At 37.3% G+C, this 16,060-nt stretch overlaps 1 protein-coding gene across 1 annotated transcript in view; it reads right to left on the bottom strand.

The window, feature by feature from the left end:
- Window positions 1-16,060, bottom strand: part of FTO (fat mass and obesity associated) — a gene marked incomplete at its 5' end in the record, with an annotated part of 188,515 nt that overhangs the window by 162,271 nt on the left and 10,184 nt on the right. Inside the window, 3 exons of the mRNA XM_009864912.1 lie at window positions 2,960-3,103; window positions 4,786-4,865; window positions 13,095-13,238. Of these exons, the coding sequence (XP_009863214.1) occupies window positions 2,960-3,103; window positions 4,786-4,865; window positions 13,095-13,238 (368 nt within the window). The remainder of the gene's footprint in view (window positions 1-2,959; window positions 3,104-4,785; window positions 4,866-13,094; window positions 13,239-16,060) is intronic.

The raw sequence follows: 16,060 nt of genomic DNA, 5'->3' as shown, positions 1-16,060 counted from the left end.
GAAGGGACCTTAGAGATCATCTAGTCCAACCTCCCTGTTTTGGGCAGGGACGCCACCTCTTGACTAGACCTGGCAACACATGGGGACCGAGCGGGAATCGAACCCGCGGCCTCGGTGTTGATCCTTGTTGCCAGCACCGCGCTCAAACCACGGTAAAGACATCCCCTGGACACTCATCCATACCTCTTTTACAAGTTTCTCTGCCCACTACTGAAATGGAAAAAACTAAGTCTCCACATATGCTTCAGATCTTCAGTTTAAACCCACTTAATCAACACAGCGAGTCAATCTTCCTGCCCAAGAACACAAAAGCGAAGGCACAGAATCATACCTCATTCTTTCAGACTTGCTCTTACGCTTTTTCCCTCTACCAGACAGAGACAATTCACCCAGATCTCGTTTGGCAGAGCCGTTAATTTCAGCACCAACTGTGAATCTGTGCTAGACTATTATATTTTAACTTAATCACACATCGCCTGATGGTACTGTGAGGGTTCTGTTCTGATGACTACTTCAGAGGTACTGGCAAGAGGGGTAAAAACCCCACACGTGTATCATTTCAGAAAGACAACCGGATACAGCCATCGGTCTAGACTGTTTATCTGAGCTAAAACCTGTGAAGAAGATGGGCTATGGTAATATCTGAAAAGAAAATACAACTGTATCACCACTTTTGGAGATGATTCAGATGCCACCTAATTTCAAGCTCATGATTTCTGGTCCATAGGAACAGAAAAAAAAATTCCAAGTAGGTTTAGAACTAGCACAGAAAGCTGTATGTTGGAGAGAAATATACGGGTAAAATTGGATGCAAGTTCTTCATTAATTCTGTGTTCGGCTTGTTGTGCGGTTCTGTCTTCTGTATTTAAAAATACTAACAAACTAAGGGAAAAAAACCAAATAATCAGCAATCAAATTCTGACCACCCCAATCAAATCAAAGTCGTGCTTTCATCAGTAAAGTTTGATTCTTTAAAGGAACAAAAACACGTTCTTGTTCTTCATCTGCCTGATGAAACTTGAACCTAAAACCTGTATTAAAACCCATGTTAGCCTGAAAGTACAGAGATTTATCACTCAGTGAGTAAAAGGAAGTAGGAAGCTTTTATATGCAAAGAAAAATTGCACTTGCCTCTCAGATCTCTGTTTTCACTTCAGTGATGTTAAAAAAAACGTGCATTTACCAGAGTGGAAAACCACTAGTAATTTTGTATACTTGTGCAGCAAATAAATTTCATTTAAATAGCACTTAAACATCCAGAATTTATCCTTCAAGTAAAGCAGTGACATAGGATAAAGAAAAAAGAAAGGGGTGAGTGGGTATTCTCTTTTCAAATGAAATATAGATCTAATGTGTCTACTAACTCTAAGCGCACAATATGTACAAGTTAAACAATGATTTCTGTTACCATATATCCCATATGCATAACAGGAAACATCCCTGTATGTCACAGAGCAAAATTATTCAGGTGACTGCAAACACCAGGGGCTAGTCTCTCACCTGATGTAAACGGCACAAGTCTTTGATGTTAAAGGACCCGTGCAAATCTACACCAGCTGTGCATGTGGCCCTGGCTGTGCAACCCACATATGCGTGTAGTTTTACAGACTGAGCCTGATTAATGTTTTGTAAAACCATGCATGAATCAGACTTCTTTGAATTGCTCTAGAAGCTCTTTCGCTAAAAGTCAAGGGTGCAAATCTTTTGCAATCACTATACTCAGTTCTACTCACTGTAAACACAAGACAGATAAAAACGTGTTCCACAAAGTTTTAGTAACAATATGTGTATTGTATTCCTCATCAGCAATTTCAGCAGTTTACACAAATGGAGTGGAAATTTCCTACATATCTCTAACAGTGATCATAGTTATCGTATTAGAAATACAGAACAGGTCCTTCAAAACGTCTGAATATAGAAGTGCTGTAAAAAAGCCCCTGATATTTAAGCAAAAAGTGGTTCAAAACTTTGTATTAACTGGTTGCTATGGGTGCTATTAAAAGAGAGACGACCATTAGTGCTTTCTAGTTAAGAATAGCTGGAAGCTTTGTTTCAGGTAGCAGGACAGCCTTCCAGGGTAGTGAAACTATTTGACATTTTAAACTCCTAATACATAGCCTTGACTATCTTTTTTTCTTTTTTCTTTTTAAAGTTACAGAAAAGAAAAAAGTACTAAATTTACCACCTTCAGAAATACTACCCTTGTAGGAAGATCCAGTCTGCTGTGTCACGTTTCTGACCGTTCACTAACAAAGAAGCCAAATTACACACATACTGCCTGCTTTCATACCGCAGGAAAAGTTACCTGTTTCCACAGTTTCCGAAAATACTGCCTGATATTTTCAGTTCATTTGTCAAATCAATGTGTTTGCTAAGACTCCAGATCTGTACTTCAAACAAGGAAGCACTAGTAACTTCAGTGGAATCCTGTGAACATGCATTGTTACACTTGCCTATTTCACAGCACAGAAAGAGATCTGCTCAAATATGTCCCTCATAACTATTTCCATTGTATCTTCTTCAGAATATACTTTAAAGTACATACTCACAATGGTGTCACACCTGGCATTCTGTAAAAATCTGGTTCAACACCTGATGAACAACTTAATTTTACCTGCTCTTTCCCTCTAATTTTTCTTCTCTATTTTTCTTGAGAAGTGCTAGAGTAGTTTGGTTTGCCCCCCACACTATCAGATTTTGTGCAGTATTACTGAAACCACTCTTTTACTCTACCAGCAGAGGGATCTTAAGAAGGAGAAATGAAAACTTCATGGGAATGAAAGAATCAACCTGAGTTAATCCCAATTACTGTACCCAAGTAAAAAAGTCTTAAAAAATACATTCCCAACTTATATAAAGTAATGCTTTGGGAGCAGCTGAACACACTTCATTGCTACTAAGTCCATGGGCAGATGCACTTGGAATCTGGCTGAAGTATTTTCAGTACAGATCATCTCACCTCATTATGTATTTCTTCTGCTTGCTTTACAACTGCAGCTTCCAGTGATTTCAAAGATAAAGCCATCGAATCAGAATCAGTCTGTAAGTTCTGGAGTGCCAGTTCACATCGTCCAAGTATGTATTCCAGTGTTCCTCTTGAACACTATGAAGACACAATCAAAAAAAATATACACAGCCACTTCCAAACATATATATTCCTGAAATATACTGAACTATTTGCTTCTGAAATAATCACAGGGAAGGACCAGAAGGGATGTATTTCTGTAACTTAATTTCATGATCTTTTCAAATGTGTAATGCCTCCTGGATCATCTGTATAGTTACTGCTATAAACTACACAAAAGCCTGATTCATCAAACATCCAGCTAACCAGTACGGCGCCGATTGAAAGGAGGAAGAAAATAATTCCTTTTAAACATACTTTAGAAATACAGCACAGGAAAACATGGCCTCTGCTTCCTGGCTAGTTTTTGACAGTATTTTCAGAACCAGTTGTATGGGTTCCTAGTAACACTGAAACAGAATCCCACGACTAGCCTGAGAGAGCTGTTTGCTTACAAGGTATAGAGAATATGAATAAAGCCATTTTGCACTTCAGCAAAACTGGAAGGAAATCTGTAAAAATCCTTTTGAAACAAACAAAGAAGACAACTACATCTTTTAGTTCTTTTCAATGTACTATCTGTATCTCTGGTTAAATTTCCAGGAATAATCTTGAATAAGAATCCCCCGGTTTCACATCCTTTGTTAAAAAAAAAATTCCATACTTGGCAACAGTTTACAAAAACAAAGCAAAATCACTTAATAAAGAAGCTTTTCATACTGTGAAAGTGTGTGTGTATTTTCCCGCAAAAGTAACACAGAGACAAGAGCAGTAGGTCAGAGCACTCTTAAAATGAGTGATGAAAAACACAGAAATATTTGTTTTAAAATGCAATGGTGTACTTTATCTCAAAGCCCAGTTCAAACAAGCAGAGTGTATATTTGGGAAATTAAAGCACTTCTGAATATTACAAGTTATATGTATGCATAAGCCCATGTATGTTGCTATTGCTTCATTTTAATTTCTGGTCAAACTAGTAAAAATAATGGAGGACGGAGAAGTGTATGGATACATGTATCATCTCTCTTCCTTCGGCAGTGGTATATTTCGCCTTGTTGAAAGTAGCAATTGTAATTTTTTAAAACAATATTTTTTATAGTCTTACTATTTTTCTGTATTCTTTCCCACTAGAATACTACACATCAAAAAAACCCACTGAGAACACCACGGAAAGAAAATGCAGAAAGGTGTCCCAGCACTTGAGAATATTAGGCTGAAGTCTTGCGATCTCAGAATGACTCTGAGACAAGGAACTCATCACTTTTCTACTTCTTCAATCCTCAGATGCACAGGTGGATCCAATTTAAAGCAAGCTCATAACTGTTCTTAGTTATTCTGACCTCCGAAAGGTCATTTTTGCCAGTGGACACTGCTCACGTGGGTTTTGAGTATTTTCCTCCCACCATGACTATAGCCTTTCAACTAGGACCGGGATACAAACACAGTATAGAAGTCTGAAAACATTTCAGGTAGAAACACAGTTATTTCTACATTTCATCAGCAATCAGCAGTCCATGAGGCGTGGTGTAGAACACTCTTAAGTCATATCTTAGTTTGCCTGAACTCTCAGGCATCTATCAATACAGAATCAAGTGTACAGTTTGAGTCATAAACAGAACTGTGAACCACAGTTACGGATGAAAAACCACAATGCTACATGTACTGAATCAGAATATTAATTCTACAAATGACCAAACGGCAAATCATTTTTTGATACTTACATCTGCCACTCGGTGCGTTGAGCTGAATCGAGGTGAAAAACCAGCCAGAACACAGTGCTGATGTGTCATATTGAGATCATCTAGGGGACAGATGAGAAAACTGTAAGTACAGAGAAAAAGTATACTTAATAAAACTTATTCGGGCTGAACTTGAGTTAAAGACACTATATTTAAAGAAAACAAGGAGAGTTCATTCAGATAACACTACCTTCATGGTGCTCTAATGTTTAGCAGAGCATGGTAACTACACACTGTCCTACTGTTACAAAGATCTCTGTTCATATTAGTTTTCTCCCAGTTTATACAGTTTTGAAGTGGCATTTTTCCACCTCTCATGGGAAAAGTTGAGCTAAACAAATTCTTTCAAAGTTCAGGATCACTATAAACAGAATACTCAGAAATCTCTTCTCCAAAATCATTAAACAATGCTGACACTTCTTGAAACAAAAGAAACAAAGTAAGAGAAAGAAAAATGACAAAGATGTATTATTTCATCTTTGTATCTGACACTTATCTCAAGCTCTCCTTTCAGCTCAGAGTCAAGAAACTGAGAACCCAGAAAACCCAATCTGCTCAAAGATCTGTCTCCAAAGCGTTTTCTTGTAGCTTGCCTGAGAGCTGTCATGGGCTTGAGTTCACAAACTGGCCGGCAAACAGCCCCACGAATCCTCTAACTTGGTTGCCATCAGCATTTGGTCACATTATCAAAACTGAAGAATGTTGGAATTGTAAAAAAGCAGCACCTTTTAGAGGAAACACATTAATCTGGAAAAGTTCAGATTAAATCTAGTAACAATAGTTATCATTACATTGAAAACCACTCCTGAAGTGCTTCAGTTCAAACAATTTGGGTGTTAAAATCATGCTGCCCTCTCAACCTTAAACAACAGGTTCAGGAAAATCTATCCAAAAAAAAAGATCTGTAAAATTACTTCTGAGTTATAGTTCTCTAAATTAGTAGAAATAGACTAAAAAAAAACCATAAAACCATGTGACCTGAAGTATCACCAAGCAAAAGACCATCACAGATAAAATTAGAGCCAGAATAGGAGAACTATGAGACACTACTTGGAGTCTGTACATTCCACAATACCTATTCTGTCAAGGAATTTAGCTTTAGTCATTAGTGAGAAATTATCAAGCCTGATCCTTCCATCACATAAAATTTCTCTTTAATAAATGAATATTTGCATATCTGAAACCTGATATCCTAAATTCGCACTAATTAGAATTAGTCTGGTATTCTGACCATAACAACAGACTACCAGACTGAAAAGAACACAGTGTGTGAGGTTTAATGGTATTCTCTTTATTACTGGAAAAAAAAAAAAAGGTATACTCTAAAACATTTATTTTACCTTGCAACAAGTCTGAAACTTTAAAAAGTCTAATGAATAAGAATTCAGAAACATGACTGAATTTATCCTAGTTATAAGAACAGTGTCTTTTCATGAGTTTTACAAGTAACTATAAAGAAAGTTCATACCCAAGACAGCACACAAATGTCAGAAAAACAATCAGAAAAACAATTTATATAGGGAATAGGCAGACAAGTGTGATGAAACAGGACTGAATTCCCACTGAGAAAGCCTAGACAGAAGGCTTGTTTTCTATCTGCATCAGTTTTGCAGATAGGTGAAGTTGAAAAGGTGGGAAAAATGCCCCAAAACAACCAAAAACAAAATAGGAAAACCTATTTCGTACATAAACATATGAGGGTTATATTGCAAGTCTTGCAAGGGTCACAGAAAAGTATCATCTCTGGACGCTGCAGTATTTAAATATCACAACTTTCAAGAAGAATGGTGACAGAAAACAAACCTAAGCACTTCCAGCACCCCACTCAGCACCCATTCATTTTGTGTGGTTTACGACACAAACTCAACATTACAAGTATTACATTTTGATTTGCACCTTTATTCATACCCTTGGCAAATCTTTCATTGTAGAACTTTCCCTTGAAATTGCTTCCAACTGTCTCTAATCCTTTATTACTCTTAGGAGGAAGCCTGTAATTTTAGTTTTAGAGTTTATAATTTATCTCAAAGTGTAATTACACAAAAAGAGTTGAAGCTTCATGGATATTCTAGGTCTTAAAAAGATTACAGCAAAGATTTGCTTTTTTTCTAAAAACATATTAATTGAAAAGGAAGAGCACTCTGTTAAATTGGCTATTGCCCATTTGGCAGCAGAAGCTTGTATTTGGAACATTACATCCAGATTACTATTTAGGTTTTAAAGCCAAACCAAAACTGTTACCTTCCCTGGATTTCCATGTCAAACTTCCATAGTGCTCTCGTGGTTTCAGATAAAATACAACACATACGGAGTTAACATCAGTTTAACATGACTAAACATTGCTCAGTGAGGCCTGGAAAACCAAAATACAGCCCCTCCAGCATTATACATCACATGAAGTAGAGACATATAAAAGCAGGAATATATGGATCTGGAAAACTGCATGCCAGCAAGTTACTTGTCAGACAGTTCTCCTAAAGCTGTGGCAAGAGCCCAGACAGCACCTTTTCTGCCCCGGAACAGCAGCACACATTCAGCACAACTATGGCAAGGGGATCTCATTTCAGCACCTATCACAAAAACAAAATCCCACAGAACTTATGCGAACTGTATAATGCATAGGAGAAGTACAATCCATAGGAGAAGTGACTTTTTATTTTAAATCACTGTTAAAACTGACTTAGCAACGCCTTTAGTATAGTTTCAAGACCTGTCACACAATCGCTTCTCCTTGCCTTCCATGTGGATGCTTATGAGATTCATTTATCAAATAACTAACTGCTAGGCAAGAAGTTCTGGGAATTGGACTAGCTTTCTGCTTACATGACTGTTCATCTCCCAAAGTTTTCCCAGGTCTATGAAAAATGCTGGCACTCTCTCAGTTTTTCTGAGTTCTGATCGGACTTTTCATAGAATCACAGAATTCCTGCTTGTTTATAAACAGCCACAAATTACCCAAGTTTAAAATAGTATTCCTAGAAAGCAATCAAGAACAGCCAGTGAACTCCAATACATGCCAGAGTGCCAACCAGACTAAAGAATTTTCTCAATCAAAGCCTAACGACACACACCAAAGCTATTCATATGTACCTATATGAAGAGAGTACCATTGTGCCACCAGCCACTGTGCAAGTGTGTGTGGATGATTCCTTGCACTTCAGGCCGCACAACGCTTAAATCGGTGGCCCCAAACTAGCGACAATATTGGAGGGGACTTGTTTGCATCCAGAGGAACACAACTTGGTTGGCAACAGGCACATGGTGTTTGAATGCCAGAAAACATAACTTCCTCTATCTGAGGTGGAGCACTTAAGAAGCGAGGAGACTATTTCCCACATACAAGTGTATGGCAAAACCTGTATTTCTTTCAAATTGATTGTTTATCTACTCCTTTCCACCTGCCACTTCCCAATGAATCATCTGCCACCTTATGGCCAGATCCCATTATAGGGCTACTGTAGCTGAGGCAAGATTTATTAAAAGAAATTAATCAAATGTATGATTGTGTACAGGTGGCCAAAGCCACCTTGGAAAACAAAGTTATCAACCTGAAGTCTGTTCAAATAATTTGGAGGTCAGATTTTGACTTTATATATGAAGTACTAAGAAATCATAAGAAAGTTTAGCAGATGACCTGACTAGATGCAAATGCATACAATTATTTCACACAATTTCCAGTTATAGAAACTTCAGACAACACATCTTCTTTAAAACATAGTTAAAAAATTGGTTTTTTTATTTAATACAGATCTCTATTCCTCAAATCTGCAGGGGGGGGGAAAAAAAAAAAAGGAGGAAAAACCCAAACATCACAAAATCATCTAAGGCACCTGATTCTTCAAATATATTTATCCATGTAAGACCTCTGTAAAGTTGGTAACTGACACAAGAAAACCCTAACAGTATGGAGACCTTAAGGGACTTGCCAAATCAGCATGGAAATTCTGTGAGAGAAGAGGGTTTAGAGCTCCTAAAAGCAATGCTATTGCTTTAACACCTTCACTCACCTACTGTCAAATGGAGACTATCATGTAGGCCCCCTTAGCAGAGAAACTTCTCGGTGCTTTTCCTGCTATTTACTGACAGCAGATATATTTTTGAATTTGGATGCTACATATTCTATTTTAACCTGTGGGAGCAAGTTCATTTCATAAATCTTTCTTCCCCTTCCCTGTACAGACTTCCGCCATCCTGTTCTTTTATCAAATACATCCCTCCCAGCATAGTCCTCTCCACTGCTTGTAACTGTTCTCCCTCTATTCTTTCTGGTCCCTGATTCCTCCAGTCCCTGCCCCTGCCCCATCCACACCTCACTGCGCTTTCTTCCCAACAGCTCAATTACCTGGGCACCACCAGCAGAAACACTGAAAGCTCTGTGCTTGCAGAGCTTTTGTCTAAAGAACAGACCAAGAGATGTGTGTACGTATACACACTTAACTAATGTAATCCTCAACTAATTCTACTACTTAACTAATTATCAGAGCACCAGCGAGTGAGGAGACAAAGCACTCGCAGAGAAACAGTGACTGCATGCCCACGTCACTGCAGACTATCAAGACATACTAAATACAAGGTAGGAAGAAATTAAAGGCAATTAAAGGTTCCATCTTCTTTCAAGTTTCCTCCTGAAGTTTAACAGTTGTCATTTTGTCATCTCTTTCACAAAACAAAGGTACGGCGGCATTTAAAGCACTGACAAAAGCTGTGATATTCTGAATACCACAAATATATATAAAAATGTGAAGTGGGCTTGTGCTATTAGTTTCCTTAACTACTGTAGACAAATAAAAAAAAATTTGGCAATGACAAATATATTTCTGGGGTTTGAAGTCTTAATAATCAATGAACACAGCACTTGGATTAAATAGGGTCTCAAGGAAAAGAAGAAAGGCTTAAAAAATGCCAATACATTCAAGATGCTAGAGAGCAAATAGAGTTCAAGTGATGTTGTGGAAAGAGAAGCAGATTAAATATCTAGAAATAGTTTAATGAGCCACTACATACATGTGGAAGTGTTTCCATTAAATACTTATCTTTAACCACAAACCAACCTCTGCAATGTGTGCACCCTGCTTCTGCTCGGTTATGCAAATTATTTTGATGATTCTTGAACTATAATTTGCTGGGGGTTGGGAGTGGTATAAGATTCCAAGTTCATCTTCATGCTGTTTTAAAACCCCAACCTTCAAGCATGAGCTTGATCTATGGGAAACAGCTGGAGAAAAGTAAATCTCCCTTTGAAAAAGTCCAGAATGTATTTTGGTTAAGTATGTTTTGAAGTCATGGTAGGAAAATTAGTGGAAATTGTAAATCTGCCTGCCAATCTGGTCATGTCGAATGCGAAGAGTAGGGGAAAGATTCCAATTTAATAGTAAGACCATGAGAACCCTAGTTCAGCATGCTCTAGGACACAGCAGATGGGGCCCTTCGCTCACCTCCACGCAGTCTGGATTTATTGCACGCACCCAACACGTTTCATATTAGACACCCCTTGACTGTGTACTTGAGCCAGCAGGGTTCAGTATGCGCTTCCTCTGCAGACCAATACATTATTCTAAATTGAGCCGAAGTGTTTCCGTTTCATGAGTGATATAAAAGTTCAGATTTTGAGGTTTTAGGCAGCAGATTTGCAGTCATTCACCAGATCTTTTTTCCTTCATATTAGGAAACATAAGCCTTAAAAAAACCTAAAATCTGCCTTACTGAAAGTAATTTTGGATTTTGTTTGGGGTTTTTTTAAAACAAAATATATTTCTATTATTACAGTAACTTACCTGAAAAACTGATTTGATCACCTCATGCTTAATATTAATATAAATTTAAATTATGGTTTATGATTCCATCTGAAGAGGACTGTAGAGAATTCAGGTGTAAATTTATATTTTTAGACTGCATTTTATAAAAATTCTACCTAAAATACCAAAAAGCACTTTACAGAGCCAATTAAAAAAGGAAGATCAACATTACTAAAATGTCTACTAGAAATGCTAAAACCCACCCCAACTCTTTTTGATACTTGGACATATCCATCAATCAGAATTTATAAGTTACTGTAACTGCACATTATAACTAGAAATAGCAAAACCCCACATTTTCTAATCTCGGATTTTTGTGTGCGATATTAGGAAACAGCTGGGCTATTAGAGATACAGGAATTGATAGAACCTGACTTTTTAATTATAAGCAATATAATGAATTTGATATTTCAGTATTTTACACCACTCATATAAATCATTTCAACAATTGGAAGAATGGACTTGCAGAGTAAACAAGGTCTTTGCTAGAGTTAGGTGAGTCGATGGCAGTCAGAGGGAGTCGTACCAGTCAGTCCCTGTACATCAACAGCTACTACTCGCTGCATTCCTCTTAACATTCAATTTTCTAGAAGCATTGCTGACAGAAAGCATCGCAGCAGAAAGACTCTGCTCACCGCGTTCAGGAAGGTACGATGCATAAATGCACAAGATAAATTATTCTAAAATTGGCTTCTTTATTGTCAAGTTACTTTTTGTAGAGTTTTCATATTTTATCTTTTAGATGGCATCCTCAAGACACCTCCTCTTAAAAGTTAAAAAAAAATCGTCAAAAAAGAACAGTGAAAAACACACTGAAACTGTGTATGTCCTCTTATATTGTTTTTCACTTCAAGCGAAAATAATAAAGGCAGTTCTGCTGTACATAGAAACCTAATAAAAGGGCCAAATTGAGAATACTCTCTCATACTGTATGAATTTTTTTTTATTAAAGTAATTGAGAAAAAAGAAACAAAGGCTATGGAAATGCAGAAGAGATTACCAAACACCTGGCCTACAGAGCTCAAATCTGTAGCTTTCCATGAAGTATTAATAAGAAAGTGATTCACACATCATCTTCAAAAGAATATTTAATACAACCTTTGTTTCCATCCAAACATGATCATCATGTTGTGTGTTAAATAAACTAACTGTTTCAGCCTGAAAGGATTAGATGCTTACTTGATGCCTGGACTACAATTGCACAAAAACCAATTCCCTTTCCAGGTATGTTTAGCTGCCTCTTAAACTTCACATAAGAAATGTCTCCATTTCCCTCCAGGCTGCTATTCTATATCCTCACAAACACAGAGCAGGGAGGCACATCCAAACCACTGCACCGAAGGATCTCACACCTAAACCTTGATCTTCATACTTGTTGGAAGATAAAAGTAAAAGGTAAAGGCGAAAAGAATGCTCTGCCCAACAAGCTGGCAACGCGACAGGTCATCCCAGCGACGTTCCATGGAGTGTATTTTACAAGTCCAAACACGTGAACAGGGAACCCTGCAAATGCTCTCACTCTTCCAAGATCATGTCTGTCACACCAAGTCACTAAACAGGCAAACATGATGTTGACAGATGTGCTGTTCATGTTTTGAGTTGTGTGATTTGTAACTAAACACATCTGAACAAAAACAATAACCAAAAGAGAAAGCAACAGATTGCGCATCAACAAACTTTAGCCACAGTTCTAGCTTCATTTCTTTCAACAGAGCAATCTTAGTGGGAGCTCAGCTGTTGAAGTAAATGAACTCAATTTAATTTTCACTTTTTTAGTCCTCTACACTGGAGACACTGAGACTCACTCTTGCGGTATGAGAGCTATGTTCATTATGATAATATATAATAATATCACTACTAGAAAACAGTATGCTTGAATATATGCATGGAAAAGAACAGCAGGAGAGAAGTGTTGTGTCTAAAATCAGTGACCAATAAAACATCCGCAGATTGGCATAATGGTTGAAACTTAAGAACTACGTTACCAGAAAACTTCAAGACCGTTACAGTCACAGCTTACATAATACACAGCTACTCTAAGCCAAGCTCAAGAAGAGGAATTTTTTTTTTCTGCTGAACATAACAGACACAGATGCTCACAGTTACTCAGTAAAACTGCATTAAGAATAGAAAAAGGAATCAGCATCTACAAGTCAAGGGTGGTTCAGATACAGCTCAGCTTCTCACGAGACCTGGGGAAATCCTGCCTACGGCCTGAAGTCCGACTTGGGCTACCAATTTGGACTGCACAACAGAATGAAAAGGCTCAAAATGAATATTTCCTTTCTTATCTGTGAAAGAAGCATTAGGAAACAAGAGTTTCTCAAAACACAGATGCAGTGGGCAAGGTAAGAGGAATTAATTATACACTCACCAGACCTCACAGGTTTCTAAATGAGGAAAGTCCTAACCAAAAGGAAGGTATGATAACTTATACTGAAAAAAGTGTAATTTTCTCTGTTTTCAAAGTTCCTTTTTTTAGCCCTTGAAAATTACCAAGCATCAAGTAGATGTCTCCTTGGTGCAGCGGTATAGCTAATCCAGGTGTCTCTATGTCCCACGCTACCTTCAAGCCGACGTGCCACACAGCTGGGTCCCTTCCCTTCAGTTTTTGTTCATTACTTTCTTCAATAGCTGAATCTTTAAAGAGAGAGTGAAAAACAACACAAATAAAACAGTCTAGGTGAGAAATATAAAATATAAAATCTGATCTAACAATATAGACAATGATATCCTGCACTAGTAAGATCCTAATAGGCTTAAACTTTCTAAAATCTCCATTTGGTATAACCACCATCTCCAAAAGTACTTAATAGGTTAAAAAAAAAAAACAATGTATGAAATTCAGGATTTTTTCACAATGAACTTTACTACGTTAACTACAAAGTAAAAGCATATCAAGGTCAAGTCTGTAATGGACTCAGGTTTTTCTGAAGTTCTCAAGTACATGTAATACGAGTTTTAATTAATCTTCGCTCTTGATTTTATGGGTTTTTTTACATTACTATAAATATAAGCACAGAATAAACAAGAAAAAAAAAAAGCACCAACACCAGTATAAAAACAGACAACTTCTCAAAGAATTTCAGCTTGTAAACTGCCAAAGCATTTTATGAACAATTTCATGTGCTTACATACCTGTAGTTTTACCAAATCACAAACTGAGGTAAAGTAAGGTGAAATAATGGGCACAAAACACAATCTAGATCAGCAAAGTTGAGCAAATCTTGGAATCATACTTGTCATTGTTCTCTCAAAATTGTCAGACATGCTACATAACACGTACAAGAGCCAACGAAGCTTCAGTACAGTTGTCACAACATTTTTCTCATCATTAAGCAACATGAACATGTTGAGCTTGGGGAAAAAAATAATCCACTGCATAGAAATAGTGTTTAGAGCTTAATCCTTCAGAACCATTTTCATAAGCTTACTTGAATGCAGTATAAATTGAAAGATATAGTCAGCATTTACAACAAGGTATTTGGGAGCTATGGTATGGTAACAATTTTATGGCTAAAGTAACAGAGCATTTTGACAGAGGGAGAATGAAGTTTTAATATGCAGTTGGCACAGAACGTGAGCGAACAGTTAAAAACCATCAACTACGTAGCATGCCTAATTATTGCTTATAAGTTAGTAGCTGTGCGTGCCCAATGCAACTATGCCTTCACATCAAAATTTTTAAAACTTGTGTCTTCCTTTAATTCTAGAACAAAAATGCTAAAAGATTTATAGCTCTTATTACAACATGCACACATAAGAAGTGACCTCGAACTCACACTTCCACTTCCGTCATTCAATTCTCATGGTTACTGCAATGTTTGTTTAGTTGGGAGGAGCCTTCATTAATTAATAAATTGTCTTAATCTTCTATGTCAATTAAATGTTGCCTAAATTCAGGAAGCAGAAAAAGCCTTTTAAAAAGCCAATCCAAAGTCCTCAGTGGAAACTCCTACTGTACATCCAGTGCCCATATTCCCTCCCCTGACTGCCACCGTTCTCACCCAGCTGAAGCTCGGGCTGCGCAGCAGCTCTAGGCCTTTCTATCAAGGAGCACACAAATGAGAAAACAAGAGCTAAGGAAACACTCACAAAAATCAATACTAAAGTCTTCAAGGGGCTTTCATATTTTCTGCCCTGCTCAGATAAATTGTAACTTAATTTAAGAAAAATGTTTTCTGAAAACTGCAAATAGGATGGCTTTCAAGGCATTTTTAATGCAATACATCATGGATATTATAAAAAGAGGTAACCTTTCTGGGTTAACTCTCTGTGTTATGCTGCTTTCCCATTCACTTTGGCAGCAGCGCTGTTCACAATATGGCACCAATAAAATACAGAACTACAATCAGAGACAGCAATTTCAATCAAAGTTTCCTGGGGTCTCCTCATAAATCCAGCACCTTTGGAATGTGCTCGTTAAAATGACTTATTTTTTTCAGTTTGATAAATTTTTTATTGCTTAAGCAGAGTTCAAATGTAGCTCACAGCCTCCTTTTCTCTGTATTCTCAATTACTGCACCTTATAATTATCTGCAGCAATTGAAACTGATTGCTCCTACCATGTTATTTTGTTAACAAACAGAAGCAAGCTCCTACTAGCTTTTAAATGCAAGCTATTCTGAAAGCAAGAAAAAAAATACAGACTTCAACATTTGTGGTATATCTCTAGGTAGCACTAACAAACTTTTCTCTGTGTAACACCTCAAGCATGACTGAACACTGTACATTCACTGATATAATTGTAGCTCCCATTTTAATGAAAACATTCGGATGCACCTAAACTACAGGTATTTGAGAGTAAATCACATTGATCTTGCACATACATAGCACCTTTAGAACTCGGAGAAGACCATACAGAAAAGGTCAAATGTAGCAATATTTAATGGCAATATAATAAAACTACCTGCAAACCTGAATTCTGTTCATTTAAAGATGCACAGAATTTGGCCTGCAATAAACCTTTACACTTGAATGCCAACTGAAATGACGCAACCAGGTAACAAGGTTACCACAACATAACAGGACCTCATCAAACCTGTAATTAAGGTTAAACCATGAAAGAGAGAAGATAGCTGCAGAAAATTGGCCACAACATTATGTTTCTAACTAGACAGCTCAAATTTCAGAGATGTTCCAGCTCTAAGACCTGATCTTATCAGGTTTGGGTTGTGGTTACGTTCAGAACAACACAAAACTTGTCTTCCTGGATCTAGTTTGGGTTTGGTTGCACAGCAGAGCAAGAAACAGTAGCCTGGAAAGGTTTATTTGCTATTGGCATCAACATCTTCAAAAAGAGTTTGAGAGTTTTCTGACACTCTGAAACCCGTGTGTTCCCTACTCAAGTTAAACAGTAATGCTAAACACCATATCCTAAATGTAATCTCAAACCAAATATGATTTCTTAGACAACAGATTCACTGCCAAGACATCGCTAAGAACAGAAGGACTGTAAACAT

Source organism: Apaloderma vittatum, unplaced genomic scaffold, assembly GCF_000703405.1.
Source record: "Apaloderma vittatum isolate BGI_N311 unplaced genomic scaffold, ASM70340v1 scaffold7242, whole genome shotgun sequence".
Lineage (NCBI taxonomy): Eukaryota > Metazoa > Chordata > Aves > Trogoniformes > Trogonidae > Apaloderma > Apaloderma vittatum.
This window is presented reverse-complemented; position numbering and strand designations above follow the sequence as displayed.